We start from the raw sequence: 15357 nt of genomic DNA, 5'->3' as shown, positions 1-15357 counted from the left end.
TAGTAGGTTGGTAGACAGCAACCACCCAGGGAAGTACTACCGTCCTGCCAGATGACTGTGAAACAGAAACCTGTAACTGTTTTGCATGATGGTAGGATTGCTGTTTTCTTTTTCTGTCTCATAAGCACGCTAGATAACAGGGATATCTTGCTACTCCTACTTACACTTTGGTCACACTTCACAGACACGCACATGCATATATATGTACATACATCTAGGTTTTCTCCTTTTTCTAAATAGCTCTTGTTCTTCTTGCACTAGACTTCACCTGGTCTGTTCTACCAGACTTACATGACAGCGATCATTTTCCGATCATTCTTACTTCTCCTTCCTATTCACCACCTTCCCGTAGCCCTCGCTGGCAATTTGATCGGGCAAATTGGGATCTTTACTCACACCTCACTGCTTTTAGTGAGGTTCCTTCTTCATCCTCCATTGATGAGCTCCTACACATCTTCTCGACATCAGTTTATACCGCAGCTTCTCATTCTATACCCCAAACCTCAGGCAGGCATTCTCAGAAGTGCGTGCCTTGGTGGTCTCCTGCTTGTGCTCGTGCAGTACGTTTGAAACGTGCTGCATGGGGCAGGTACCGGTACAATAGAACCGCTGAGAGACTTGTTGATTTTAAGCAGAAGCGTGCGATCGCTCGCCGTGTCATCCGTGAAGCTAAACGCACTTGTTGGCGAGACTATGTTTCCACCATCACCTCTGCTTCTTCTATGAGTGCAGTCTGGAAAAAAGTGAGGAAATTGAGTGGTAAATACTCTCCTGACCCGGCTCCTGTTCTACGGGTCACTGGTGTTGATATAGCAAACCCTCTCGACGTTGCCATTGAACTTGGCACACATCTGGTCCGTATTTCCCGAGGGCTCCATCTATGCCCCTCGTTTCTTTCCTCAAAGTCTGCCAGAGAGTTAGTACCCTTGGACTTTTCTTCTCTCGGAGAAGAACAGTATAATGTGCCTTTTACACTTCAAGAACTGGAGGCAACGCTCTCAGCTTGCCGATCATCGGCAGCTGGGCCTGATGACATTCATATTCGTATGTTACAACATTTACATCGGTCAGCCCTTGTAGTCCTCTTACACCTCTTCAATCTTATTTGGGCACAAGGAGTTCTTCCCCAGCTGTGGAAATCTGCCATTGTTCTCCCTTTCCGCAAACCGGGTACTACAGGACATGATGCCTCCCACTATCGCCCCATCGCTCTTACAAGTGCAGTTTGCAAAGTGATGGAACGCCTCGTAAATCGACGTTTAATGTGGTATTTAGAGACTCACAACAGTCTCTCCGCTAGTCAATATGGCTTTCGTAAGGGTCGTTCTACCATAGACCCCTTACTACGCTTGGATACGTATGTTCGTAATGCCTTTGCGAATAATCACTCAGTTATTGCCATATTTTTTGACCTTGAGAAGGCATATGACACAACTTGGAGGTATAATATTTTGGCCCAGGCCCATTCCTTAGGCCTCCGAGGCAATCTACCATCCTTCCTTAAGAACTTTTTAACTGACAGACATTTCCGTGTTCGAGTCAATAATGTTCTTTCCCCGGACTTCGTCCAAGCTGAAGGTGTCCCTCAGGGATGTGTTCTAAGCACAACACTTTTTCTCCTTGCTATAAATGATTTGGCCTCTGTTCTTCCACCCAATATTTGGTCATCACTCTATGTTGATGACTTCGCTATTGCTTGTGCAGGCGCTGACTGTCACCTTATTGCAGTTTCTCTCCAGCATGCGGTCGACCGTGTTTCCACTTGGGCCACCACACATGGGTTTAAATTTTCAAGTACCAAAACTCACCAAATTACTTTCACTAGACGCTCTGTTATCTCCGATCATCCTTTGTATCTCTATGGCTCCCGTATCCCCGAACGTGATACAGTCAGGTTTCTAGGCCTTCTCTTTGACCGTCGGTTAACCTGGAAACCTCACATTACCTCTCTGAAGGCAACTTGTCACAGCCGGCTAAACCTTCTTAAAACCCTTGCTCATCTTTCCTGGGGAGCTGATCGTCGAACTCTGCTTCGCCTACATTCAGCCCTCGTTTTATCGAAACTCGATTATGGTGACCAGATTTATTCCGCGGCCTCTCCTGCTACTCTCTCTAGCCTTAACTCTATCCATCACCAAGGCTTACGTTTGTGCCTTGGTGCTTTTCGCTCTTCCCCTGTTGAGAGCCTCTATACAGAAGCAAATGTTCCATCCTTGTCTGATCGCCGTGATGCCCATTGCCTTCGTTACTATGTACGCTCTCACGATCTACACAATCCTTCCATTTATAGAATGGTCACCGATATTAGTAGACATTCTTTATTCGTTCGCCGCCCCTGTTTGCTCCGTCCCTTTTCTCTTCGCCTACATTCACTCTTGTCTTCCCTTCAGTTACCACCTTTATATGTTCATGTAGCATCTCACTTTTCCCTGCCCCCCTGGGAAGTTCCAGCTGTTCGGGTCTGTTCTTTCTCACTCCCTTGCTCGAAAGCTCAACTGCCTACGGTGGCTTCCCGCTCTCTTTTTCTTGATCACTTCCACTCCCATTCTCATGCCACCGCTGTGTACACAGATGGCTCTAAGTCTTCAGACGGCGTCGGATTCGCAGCAGTGTTTCCGGACAGCGTCGTACGAGGGCATTTACTATCTTCAGCTAGCATTTTTACTGCTGAACTGTATGCCATTCTTGCAGCACTTATTCGTATTGCATCTATGCCTGTGTCATCATTTGTAGTAGTCTCAGACTCCCTTAGTGCTCTACAGGCTATACGAAAATTTGATACATCTCATCCCCTAGTTCTCCGTATCCAACTTTGGCTACGCCGTATCTCTACCAAACATAAAGATATTGTTTTTTGTTGGGTCCCTGGTCATGTCGACGTACAGGGCAATGAACAGGCAGACACTGCTGCGCGGTCAGCAGTATATGACCTACCAATTTCCTATCGAGGTGTTCCATTTCTGGACTATTTTGCTGCAATAGCTACCCACCTTCGCACCCGTTGGCAACAACGTTGGTCAACTCTGCTCGGTAACAAACTTCATTCTATTAAACCGAGCATAGGTTACTGGCCGTCTTCTTGTCATCAGTGCCGAAGTTGGGAGACCACTCTCTCCCGCCTTCGCATTGGCCACACTCGTCTTACTCATGGGTATCTCATGGAGAGGCACCCTGTTCCTCTCTGTGAGCAGTGTCAAGTTCCAGTATCGATTAGCCACATTCTGTTAGACTGCCCTCTCTATCAACGAGCACGCAGAATTTACCTCCAACGTCGTCTTCGTTCTACTACTCTCTCTTTACCTTCCCTTCTTGCTGATGGACCCTCCTTTAATCCTGACTCTCTCATTGACTTCTTGACAACGACCGATTTACTCCACAAACTCTGATGATACTTTTCGCACTCCCCTCAACCCTTTCTGGTTCAGTCTCTTGCTGCCCTTTACCCTTTCACCATCCACTGCCCCGCTGTTATCCGTAACCTGTTGCTCATCCATCTCCCTTTTGCCACCTGATGCCCTCACTTCCTTCCTGCCCTGCAGCGCTGTATAGTCCTTGTGGCTTAGCGCTTCTTTTTGATTATAATAATAATCTTGTTCTTCTTTATTTCTTCTATTGTCCATGGGGAAGTGGAAAAGAATCTTTCCTTCGTAAGCCATGCGTGTCGTATGAGGCGACTAAAATGCCGGGAGCAATGGGCTAGTAACCCCTTCTCCTGTAGACATTTACTAAAAAAGAGAAGAAGAAAAACTTTATAAAACTGGGATGCTTAAATGTGCGTGGATGTAGTGCGGATGACAAGAAACAGATGATTGCTGATGTTATGAATGAAAAGAAGTTGGATGTCCTGGCCCTAAGTGAAACAAAGCTGAAGGGGGTAGGGGAGTTTCAGTGGGGGGAAATAAATGGGATTAAATCTGGAGTACCTGAGAGAGTTAGAGCAAAGGAAGGGGTAGCAGTAATGTTGAATGATCAGTTATGGAAGGAGACAAGAGAATATGAATGTGTAAATTCAAGAATTATGTGCATTAAAGTAAAGGTTGGATGCGAGAAGTGGGTCATAATAAGCGTGTATGCACCTGGAGAAGAGAGGAATGCACAGGAGAGAGAGAGATTTTGGGAGATGTTAAGTGAATGTATAGGAGCCTTTGAACCAAGTGAGAGAGTAATTGTGGTAGGGGACCTGAATGCTAAAGTAGGAGAAACTTTTAGAGAGGGTGTGGTAGGTAAGTTTGGGGTGCCAGGTGTAAATGGTAATGGGAGCCCTTTGATTGAACTTTGTATAGAAAGGGGTTTAGTTATAGGTAATACATATTTTAAGAAAAAGAGGATAAATAAGTATACAAGATATGATGCAGGGCAAAATGACAGTAGTAGTTTGTTGGATTATGTATTGGTAGATAAAAGGCTGTTGAGTAGACTTCAGGATGTACATGTTTATAGAGGGGCCACAGATATATCAGATCACTTTCTAGTTGTAGCTACACTGAGAGTAAAAGGTAGATGGGATACAAGGAGAATAGAAGTATCAGGGAAGAGAGAGGTGAAGGTTTATAAACTAAAAGAGGAGGCAGTTAGGGTAAGATATAAACAGCTATTGGAGGATAGATGGGCTAATGAGAGCATAGGCAATGGGGTCGAAGAGGTATGGGGTAGGTTTAAAAATGTAGTGTTAGAGTGTTCAGCAGAAGTTTGTGGTTACAGGAAAGTGGGTGCGGGAGGGAAGAGGAGCGATTGGTGGAATGATGATGTAAAGAGAGTAGTAAGGGAGAAGAAGTTAGCATATGAGAAGTTTTTACAAAGTAGTAGTGATGCAAGGAGGGAAGAGTATATGGAGAAAAAGAGAGAGGTTAAGAGAGTGGTGAAGCAATGTAAAAAGAGAGCAAATGAGAGTGGGTGAGATGTTATCAACAAATTTTGTTGAAAATAAGAAAAAGTTTTAGAGTGAGATTAACAAGTTAAGAAAGCCTAGAGAACAAATGGATTTGTCAGTTAAAAATAGGAGAGGAGAGTTATTAAATGGAGAGTTAGAGGTATTGGGAAGATGGAGGGAATATTTTGAGGAATTGTTAAATGTTGATGAAGATAGGGAAGCTGTGATTTCATGTATAGGACAAGGAGGAATAACATCTTGTAGGAGTGAGGAAGAGCCAGTTGTGAGTGTGGGGGAAGTTCGTGAGGCAGTAGGTAAAATGAAAGGGGGTAAGGCAGCCGGGATTGATGGGATAAAGATAGAAATGTTAAAAGCAGGTGGGGATATAGTTTTGGAGTGGTTGGTGCAATTATTTAATAAATGTATGGGAGAGGGTAAGGTACCTAGGGATTGGCAGAGAGCATGCATAGTTCCTTTGTATAAAGGCGAAGGGGATAAAAGAGAGTGCAAAAATTATAGGGGGATAAGTCTGCTGAGTATACCTGGTAAAGTGTATGGTAGAGTTATTATTGAAAGAATTAAGAGTAAGACGGAGAATAGGATAGCAGATGAACAAGGAGGCTTTAGGAAAGGTAGGGGGTGTGTGGACCAGGTGTTTACAGTGAAACATATAAGTGAACAGTATTTAGATAAGGCTAAAGAGGTCTTTGTGGCATTTATGGATTTGGAAAAGGCGTATGACAGGGTGGATAGGGGGGCAATGTGGCAGATGTTGCAAGTGTATGGTGTAGGAGGTAGGTTACTGAAAGCAGTGAAGAGTTTTTATGAGGATAGTGAGGCTCAAGTTAGAGTATGTAGGAAAGAGGGAAATTTTTTCCCAGTAAAAGTAGGCCTTAGACAAGGATGTGTGATGTCACCGTGGTTGTTTAATATATTTATAGATGGGGTTGTAAGAGAAGTAAATGCGAGGGTCTTGGCAAGAGGCGTGGAGTTAAAAGTTAAAGAATCACACACAAAGTGGGAGTTGTCACAGCTGCTCTTTGCTGATGACACTGTGCTCTTGGGAGATTCTGAAGAGAAGTTGCAGAGATTGGTGGATGAATTTGGTAGGGTGTGCAAAAGAAGAAAATTAAAGGTGAATACAGGAAAGAGTAAGGTTATGAGGATAACAAAAAGATTAGGTGATGAAAGATTGAATATCAGATTGGAGGGAGAGAGTATGGAGGAGGTGAATGTATTCAGATATTTGGGAGTGGACGTGTCAGCGGATGGGTCTATGAAAGATGAGGTGAATCATAGAATTGATGAGGGGAAAAGAGTGAGTGGTGCACTTAGGAGTCTGTGGAGACAAAGAACTTTGTCCTTGGAGGCAAAGAGGGGAATGTATGAGAGTATAGTTTTACCAACGCTCTTATATGGGTGTGAAGCATGGGTGATGAATGTTGTAGCGAGGAGAAGGCTGGAGGCAGTGGAGATGTCATGTCTGAGGGCAATGTGTGGTGTGAATATAATGCAGAGAATTCGTAGTTTGGAAGTTAGGAGGAGGTGCGGGATTACCAAAACTGTTGTCCAGAGGGCTGAGGAAGGGTTGTTGAGGTGGTTCGGACATGTAGAGAGAATGGAGCGAAACAGAATGACTTCAAGAGTGTATCAGTCTGTAGTGGAAGGAAGGCGGGGTAGGGGTCGGCCTAGGAAAGGTTGGAGAGAGGGGGTAAAGGAGGTTTTGTGTGCAAGGGGCTTGGACTTCCAGCAGGCATGCGTGAGCGTGTTTGATAGGAGTGAATGGAGACAAATGGTTTTTAATACTTGATGTGCTGTTGGAGTGTGAGCAAAGTAACATTTATGAAGGGGTTCAGGGAAACCGGCAGGCCGGACTTGAGTCCTGGAGATGGGAAGTACAGTGCCTGCACTCTGAAGGAGGGGTGTTAATGTTGCAGTTTAAAAACTGTAGTGTAAAGCACCCTTCTGGCAAGACAGTGATGGAGTGAATGATGGTGAAAGTTTTTCTTTTTCGGGCCACCCTGCCTTGGTGGGAATCGGCCAGTGTGATAATAAAAAAAAATAATGATATACAAGTGCTATCCCTTATACATTTGTTATAGTGGTTCAATTACTATGGTAGGAATACATTTACTGGAGATGTACACAAGAGCAAAGCTAGGCAATTGGAATATGTACATATAAATTGCTCTTTGCAAAATGGCTCTCTCTCTATTTAAGGGTGGCAAGACAGTAAACTTACAAAGCGACAACACACTGCAGTATTTGCTTGTATCTTGGCCATTCAAAAATTTGGTTAGCCAAGAAAGATCTTAAATTTTTTTAAACATACTGGCTGTCTCTCACCAGTGTAGGGTGACCCTAAAAAAAAAGTAGTTTATCTTCTTTTTACATTTAATAAGTTATGCAGAAGAAAGGGGGTTACTAGCCCCTTGCTCTCTGCATTTTAGTTGCCTCTTATGACATGCATGGTTTATGGAGCCAGGGTTCTTTTTTACTTCTCCATGGAGATTAATAAAGGAAATAAGTAAGAATAATAACTATCAAGAAAATAGAGGAAAACTCAGATGGGTGTGTATACTTGTATGTGTATATGAATGTGTAGTGTTTTAGGTAGTAGGTTGGTAGACAGCAGCTGCCCAGGTTGCTGTCTAACAATTGTTCGGCCAAGCAAGTGTAAAATGGAAACCTGTAATTGTTTTATGATGGTAGGATTGCTGGTGTCTTTTTTCTGTTTCATGAACATGCAAGGTTTCAGGTACGCTTTGCTACTTCTACTTACACTTAGGTCACACTACACATACATGTACAAGCATATATATACACACCCCTCTGGGTTTTCTGCTATTTTCTTTCTAGTTCTTGTTCTTGTTTATTTCCTCTTATCTCCATGGGGAAGTGGAACAGAATTCTTCCTCCGTAAGCCATGTGTGTTATAAGAAGCGACTAAAATGCCGGGAGCAAGGGGCTAGTAACCCCTTCTCCTGTATAAATTACTAAATTTGAAAAGAGAAACTTTGGTTTTCTTTTTGGGCCACCCTGCCTTGGTGGGATAAGACCGGTTTGTTGAAAGAAGTAGCAGCATGTGTAGTGTGACCTAAATATAAGTAGAAGTAACGAGATATTCCTGTTATCTTACATGTTTATGAGACAAAGAAAACACACCAGCAGTCCTACCGTTGTGTGAAACAATTGCAGATCTTAATACGTATTCCTCTTTCTTTCAAGGCACCGGCTGTATCCCACCGAAGCACGGTGGCCCAAAATGGAAAAGAAAGGTTTCTCTTTTTAACTTTAGTAATGTATACAGGAGAAGGGGTTACTAGTCCCTTGCTCCCAGCATTTTAGTCGCCTCTTACGGCATGCATGTCTAGCAGAGGAAGAATTCTGTTCCACTTCCCCATGGAGAAGATCTTAATATTATGGTCTGTAAATCTAAAAATAATTAAGGTGTGAAATTTGCGTTGCTAACTCGATTCATTTTTTTCATGTGCTCTCCAGTGACTGTGCACCCATGAGTGATACAGTCATCTAAATGTTATTGCTAAGTGAGGGCAAGTTGTGTCCTCTAGTCAGCATTTTCCAAAATTTATATTCAGTTATGTACTTGCAAATGCTTTATTTATATAAAAAGTTTAAGAGGTACTACAGTTCACTTGGAGGGCTGTGTGGGGCCATGTACGCCTTGATATTTGTGTGGTAGTCGATCTCATTGTTAAGACTGTTTTGTATTTCTACCCTCAAGGGAGGAGCTTTGATGTCAGTGAGAGGCTCTTGATCCCAGGAAGTAGACTTATCCTCCCCTTCCTTGGATCAAACCTGAATACCTTTCATTTCCCAGGTTCTGTATTTCCCTTATGGGTTTAGTGCTTTCCCTTGATTAACAAATTTTAATTTTCATCTAACTTCTACTTCACTTTCATATCCTTATCTTGTTTATCCATCATTTACCCCATTTATCATTTTTTCTCATAATTCAGCACTACAACTTGTGTAAAAATATTTGTGATGTTTATTTTTCTATTTTAAGTTCCTGTGCAAAGTGGATGTTGTTTCATGCATATTGAGGTGGCTAAATTGATGACAATTTCTGCAGTGAATAGTGTGGACTTTACTATGCGTCTTGCATCCTGCAGGTGGAGATCAAGGTCTCCGAAGATAATTTGACCCTGGTTGACATTTTGCAGTGTTTGTGTATGTCAGGCAGGCTGTGTTGGTCTTAAAAATGTTATGGTATATGCTATTTTACCGAAATTTATGTTTACTGTTATTTTTATTAATTATTTTGATTCTTGGGCTATTTCTTTCATTGCCTTCTAGATATCACTATTCTGTTTCTTTTTGTTTTTACTCTTGGTCCATCTGTATTTACCACTCAGACTTTATTGCCAGAGATATTAAAGTGTTTAATTCAGTTTCTGAAATTATCATTTTTGTCACCAGGTTCTTATTTGTTTTTTTTCTCCATTTTGCTCTACTTTTATTGCCTTAGTGCATACCCTTTTGTTCTCCTTTCTTCGCACTATGATTGTCTTCCATTTTGGCTATATTTATTTTGTCCAGTCCTGTTGCATCCTTAAAGTTTCAACTAATATATGTACGTTTGACCAAATTAGAAAACTTCTTTGGTAACCTGTTGACATTAAAATTTTTTTATCATATTAGGTACATATATACAGTGCATTAATTTTATATCTCACTAATTATTAATACTACAGTTATCTGTACAGATTATAATTTTCCTTCTTTCCTTTGGAAGGTATTTCGTCAGCGCACGCCTGAAGATGCTATTAACCTAGTTGCTCGGCTGTTAGAATACACGCCTTCAGCTCGCATAACTCCACTCCAGGCATGTGCACATAAGTTCTTTGACGAACTCAGGGACCCCAACACCAGACTACCCAACAACCGAGAACTACCACCCCTCTACAATTTCACCGAACAAGGTAGCCACTATGTACTTACTTAGCTTCTCCCTTCCTGCTCTCCTTCAATTAAGAATTTATTCTCTTCATTTATTACATGATTTTACAATACAAATAATGTTATATATTTATTATTGAGACTAGTAGGTTTGTATTGAGTAATGCCAGTAAACCTTTCATTGCCACAACCCCTGAAATTAAAAATGCCAACTCATGATTTAAATAACAAAGTCTTGAATAGTAGAGAATTCTTTTTCTAAAGGCAATGATACCAAAAATGCAGAATTTGATAGAAAACTTACAGAATTACATAGGTACAGATTTGATGGCTTGGGTGCAATTTTCACATTGGCAGTTTTGCCCATTTTAAGCCAATTCCTTGATATTTCACAAGTGTATGACTTCTCTTCTGTCAGTTGAGCACAAAAAAAACTGCCCCTTCAACCATCAAAACTTGGTATAATGTGCAGAGAAGATAGTAATTTGGCCAGTTTTACACAGAATTCCAATTTAAAAACAATCCAGAGTAACATTGTAGTATTCCAGCCACTAATGCAACCTTCCTTCTGTTCATGAATCACATTGCCAGGCCTCTCCTATATAAACTTGCCCTCCATTTTGAATCTGTTTTCACATAAAAGAATCAAAGTTTTATGCTGCTTCTTGGATTAATAAAACAACCAAGAATAATTGGTTATGGTTTTGGCCTTCCCAATAATTGAAGCAGCCCTGGTAAAACCCATAAAACACACTGGGGGGGGGGGGTCTACCCTTCCTCAAGGAAATCAAGAATCAAATATTTCCACCACTTTCAGCCCTATATCGAGCTACTTCCAGTCTAAACTGACCAAAATCATCTCTTTCACCAGTATGTCTTCCATTTCATCAGTTAATTCCAATACACAGTCAGTGAAACTATAAAACATCCCACAAAACACCTCGGGGTTACTACTATAAACCATACACATGGTCAGTTTTGCTTTTCCCATCATGTACCACATGAGGCAGGACTTATTTGTTCATATTGTGCACACTCGCCACACAGACCCATTCTCTCATGTCTAAGCCAAAATATACCACTCGCAGCATATTTGAGGAAGCTTTGCTTAACCCTTTTGCTGTCATCACTGAGATTTGTGTTATTGATGCCAGGGTCTCTTGGAGATCTACATCATGAGCTCAGTTCACTCAGATCAATTGTGAGCAGTAAATTTTGGCCTAGATGTTAGGGAATGGGTCTGTGGTGAGCATGCACAGCATAAAACCAATTCTGCCTTATGCAGTGCATGATAGGAAAAGCAAAAATCTGACCATGTGTCTTAGTTTAAAAAGGAGAATTGAGATATTCTCATGGATGGTTTTATTGGCTGTTTCTTGATATCATTTGATAGAATGGAAGGCATACTTCTGAAATAAGAGAGAATTTTGGTTGGTTCCTGGACAAAAAGTAGCTTGAAATTGTCTTCAAAGTTTCAGAAATTTTGTATTTTTGTTAGTTTTCCTGAGGATGGGTAAAGCCCCTCAAAACATCATCCCCTGGTCTGTTTTATAGATTTTTTCATAGCTTCTTGTAAATGTAAGGAATATTGTGAAATTAACTTTTGGTATTAAATATTATTGATATATTTCAGAAATCAAGATCCAACCCGAGTTGAACAACAAACTGATTCCTCCACATTATCGTGGGGAACCAGCTAACAGTAGCACCGGAGGCGGCTCCTCTGCCGTGGACTCTTCGGAGGGTGCTGCAGCTGCTGCTGTCAATGAAAACTGAGTTAGAATGCTGACAGCTCAGCCAGCCACCCCTGCAGCCTCCCCAACTGCTTCCCTGCCCCCTTGTGCCATTCCGTTGACTGCTCCAATGTAGAAAAGGCCTGGCTGAAGGGGCTTGGAGGCCTGTCTTCTTGGGTGGATAGCTGTACCTCAAGCTGCAGTCTGGCTGTCAAACGTGCGGCCCTCATGATGTGTAAAGTGTAAATACATTGAATAATACTAGTGAATGACTCCCCAGGCTTGAGGCACCTAGCAGCCACACCGTTTGCTTGTTATTGCATACACTGTTGTGCATGTGTGGCTGGGCCCAGGTGTCCTCGACCTTGAGGCAGGAGCTTGGTGCTGACGGCTAGCCCTCGGGTGCCCCGGGTGCCCACTGCATGCGTGGTAGCTACTGCTCACGGGGTCCTGCGAGCACCCAACCCCTCGCCCAGCAGTGGAATCAGCCTCGGATGCGTTGTATTTGTCTTGGACTATCATAGTTAGGTCCATCATGTCTGCACCAAGTTTTGTAGGCCACTGTTGCATGGGAGTCTGTATGCTCTTGACGAGGTGTATAGTTTGACCAACAGCAATGTGCTCCCTCTTGGTATTCTGCTGCCTCCCACCTCCCCTGCTGTCCCCTTACCTTCTCACCTGCAGCAGCTAGTTCACCCCAAGCCAGTGCTAGTGATGAGTTGTGAGTTGTTGGTGTGTCACACTGAGTTAGTGCCAATGTTACTTGTAGTATCACCTCTGTTTGCCCGCCCTGGGCTCACTTTGTTCCTGCTCTTCTGCCAGGGACACCAGCTTCCCATGTAGCGTCAGTGTCCCTGGAATTGCAAAAAAAAAAATCCAGTTATAATTATTATTATTATTATCATATTATTATTATTATTATAAGGCCAGCCTGGGCTTCACTGGTCCCTAGACAGCACATACACCACCACACTATTCCATCACCAGTAGAGGGCGAGGTAAGGCTTATTACCATATTATATGAACTATAGCCATCATAGTGTGGATCATTTCTTGTCATCCAGCCCTGTTACAGCAAAAGGTTGTACAGCTCATGGCAGTATAGGCTAGGACTGGACATCATGCTTGCACTGCATGCATGGAAGTCTAAACGATGAGGTTTGTGTACTGTCCCTCAGAATAGGCTGATGAACTTATAGGAATGACAAGCAGTCTGTTGCTTGTCTAGCATTTTAATGTTGGAATTCCTCTTCTGTATATAGTGTTCATTTTCACTTTGCCATCACAAGTACAATTTATACATAGACAGTTCTTAAAGCGGTCTCTGCAGATGACCAGGGCTCCAGGCCACTTTGTAGTTCATCACAGTATTTGAATGGATGCTGCTGTTCCATGAATCCTGTATGATCCTCTGTACTCATTGATTGCTGGTGGAGAGGTGTCAGGTGTATCATATTTGTTCTTTCCTTTCTTTCTAATTAACCCTATTGTGTAAGTGGTTGAGCAGGAAGACGACAATGCTAACTCAGTAAACTACACCCTTCCCATCCCCCATCCCCCTGGTGGTGTTGTCAGATACCATCCAACCAGTGACACTTGCATGGAAGCCTAGTTATACCATCAGTGATTAGGAGCTTTAGAAGGTCGTACTACAATAAGGTTCATTTTCAGTATCCACAACCGGAAGAAATCACTTGAACCTCATTGAACTACTGTCCAGGGCTTGTAATTACTCTTTTAAAGCATTTGCTCATTCATGTTTCTCATTTATTATGATGCAGTGGGAGACAAAATAAGTAAACAGCCTGGTTGCTATTTTTTTCTCATAGCATGGATGATATCATAGTTTTATTACTCTAATAATATGATTGGTATTGCTATGGTAGGTACAAAAAGGGTATTACCCTTCTTGTCTCTTGAATATTGAATACACAGACCGTATCAGCAGATGAACTTTAAAATATTGACAAGGTTCATTTCTATATATTGCAGAGTAGGAAGTAAAGCCTTATTTTAATCAAATCAAAAGTTAATAAAGCTTAATTGAAAGCTTTACACTTCCTCCAGTGAGACTGTCCATTCTCCCAGTCAGATTTGTTTAATTGCAAAATCTTATCGTTTTTTAGTCACACAGCTCAGTGAAAAATTTCTTTGCATCCATGTTTTAAGGGCAACAAGCCCACCAATACCTCGATGTCTCAGGCCCGTTTACTGTAAATTTTGGTTACACAATATCTGATTTTGAATGTTGTGTTTATTTTATAATTGGGATATACACATTTCACAGACAAATCATTTGCATTGTAATTTTTTTTGATCAAGGGTAATCAGGAATAAATTAAGTGGGGCCCAGGAGTGCTTGAGGCATTGGTGTTGTGCGCCAGACTCTCACACAGATCATTTAGGGCCTAGGGCAAGTGAAGTGAAGCAGGAGGGGCTAATATATATATATATATATATATTCAAGAGCCAGCAGTCACATTCCTTCAGTCTTGTTTATACAGGACATGGGATTTTAAGATTTATATATTGTTTAAACTCATTTTGGGAAATAAGCATGAATTGTACATAATGACAAAAATCTCATATCCTGAGTGAACAAGTTGTGTGTAATTGTGATGGTTGGCATCTCATCACTTAGTATATTCTGCTACTCATCCAGGGCACGAAATCATTTCCTTTCAAATATTTTAGTAAAATGGACAAGTTCAGTGTTGGCTAAGTTTTAGATGGGACTTTCAATTAGGTTTCATATTCCGTTTCATAGTGCAAAATAACAAGCCATTATTGAAGTCCCCACATCAGAAAGACATTCACTGAATATATCAATACGTGAAAATGCAGTGCTGGGCGTTTGTGGGGTATTGCTGCCAGAAAATCTGTCACCTTGATTTGTGGCTTGTTCACTCAATAGAAAGAAACACAATTTGTGCAGAAGTAATATATATATATATATTATATATATATATATATATATATCTATATATACTTATATATATATATATATATATATCTACACGTATATATATATATATATAGACTGCAACATGTAGTGATAGAGGTAGAACTTTTGCTGGGAGGGGACATGGCAAGATCAGGTGTGTGTGCGTGTTATGTGTGGTGGGTTGTCATGAAATGATTATTGAATGAAAATAAAGTTTACTGTGTTGGGTGTCTAAATTGGTTGTGGTAAGCATGTGTAAAAGTATGACATAGTTGATGACCCCAAGTTCCCCTTTTGTAAGCATATGAGGATACCAGGGTAAGTTTAGCATATAATACCTCATGTACAGAAAAAAGTGAAGAGCAGTAAGATGGATATTGACAATTAGAGCTTTAAGAGCTCTTGGTTTTTAATGCAGAACAGATCTGACAACCCAAGCACTACAATAAGGAGCTGTTACCTGTTGACAGATAAGTTTTGCCGCAATAGTGGGCCTAACGGTTTATTGTTGTTGTTTAAGTGATAGGCATAGCAGTTGACCCGAGAGTTGAGGTGGAGTGCTCAACCTGTCTGTCAATGGTGTGACACACGGCCGCGACACTTCTCCAAGGATCGCACTGCAAACTTGGAAAACAGTGGAACATGTTGGGAAAACTTATTCAGTTCTGCAGTAGGAGGGTGTTGAATGTATCCTTTGTGGTATGAATTAACATTGCTCAAGTTTTTCCTGTTGGTGTATTTATTGTTATGTTGTGGAAAGGGCATAGATGGTTGAGATAAGTGGCAATACCGTTTTAGTTGCAATAGCTTATAATTGTATCCTAAAATTTGTTGATATTGATAGATCATGTTCAGCCTAAATATAGCAGATATCTAAACATTACATG

The 15357-nt window shown here is 41.5% G+C and overlaps 1 protein-coding gene across 6 annotated transcripts in view; it reads left to right on the top strand.

Moving 5' to 3' along the window:
• The window catches only part of sgg (shaggy), a 91377-nt gene that overhangs the window by 75556 nt on the left and 464 nt on the right, over window positions 1-15357 (top strand). For all 6 annotated transcript variants that reach the window (XM_053792114.2, XM_070098114.1, XM_053792117.2 and 3 more), the window contains 2 exons: window positions 9630-9816; window positions 11427-15357. The exon at window positions 11427-15357 is cut by the window's right edge and continues 464 nt beyond it. In XM_053792114.2, coding sequence (XP_053648089.1) covers window positions 9630-9816; window positions 11427-11569 — 330 coding nt within the window. In that variant the 3' untranslated portion in view covers window positions 11570-15357. The remainder of the gene's footprint in view (window positions 1-9629; window positions 9817-11426) is intronic.

The sequence above is a fragment of the Cherax quadricarinatus genome, chromosome 61 (assembly GCF_038502225.1).
Source record: "Cherax quadricarinatus isolate ZL_2023a chromosome 61, ASM3850222v1, whole genome shotgun sequence".
Taxonomy (NCBI): domain Eukaryota; kingdom Metazoa; phylum Arthropoda; class Malacostraca; order Decapoda; family Parastacidae; genus Cherax; species Cherax quadricarinatus.
This window is presented reverse-complemented; position numbering and strand designations above follow the sequence as displayed.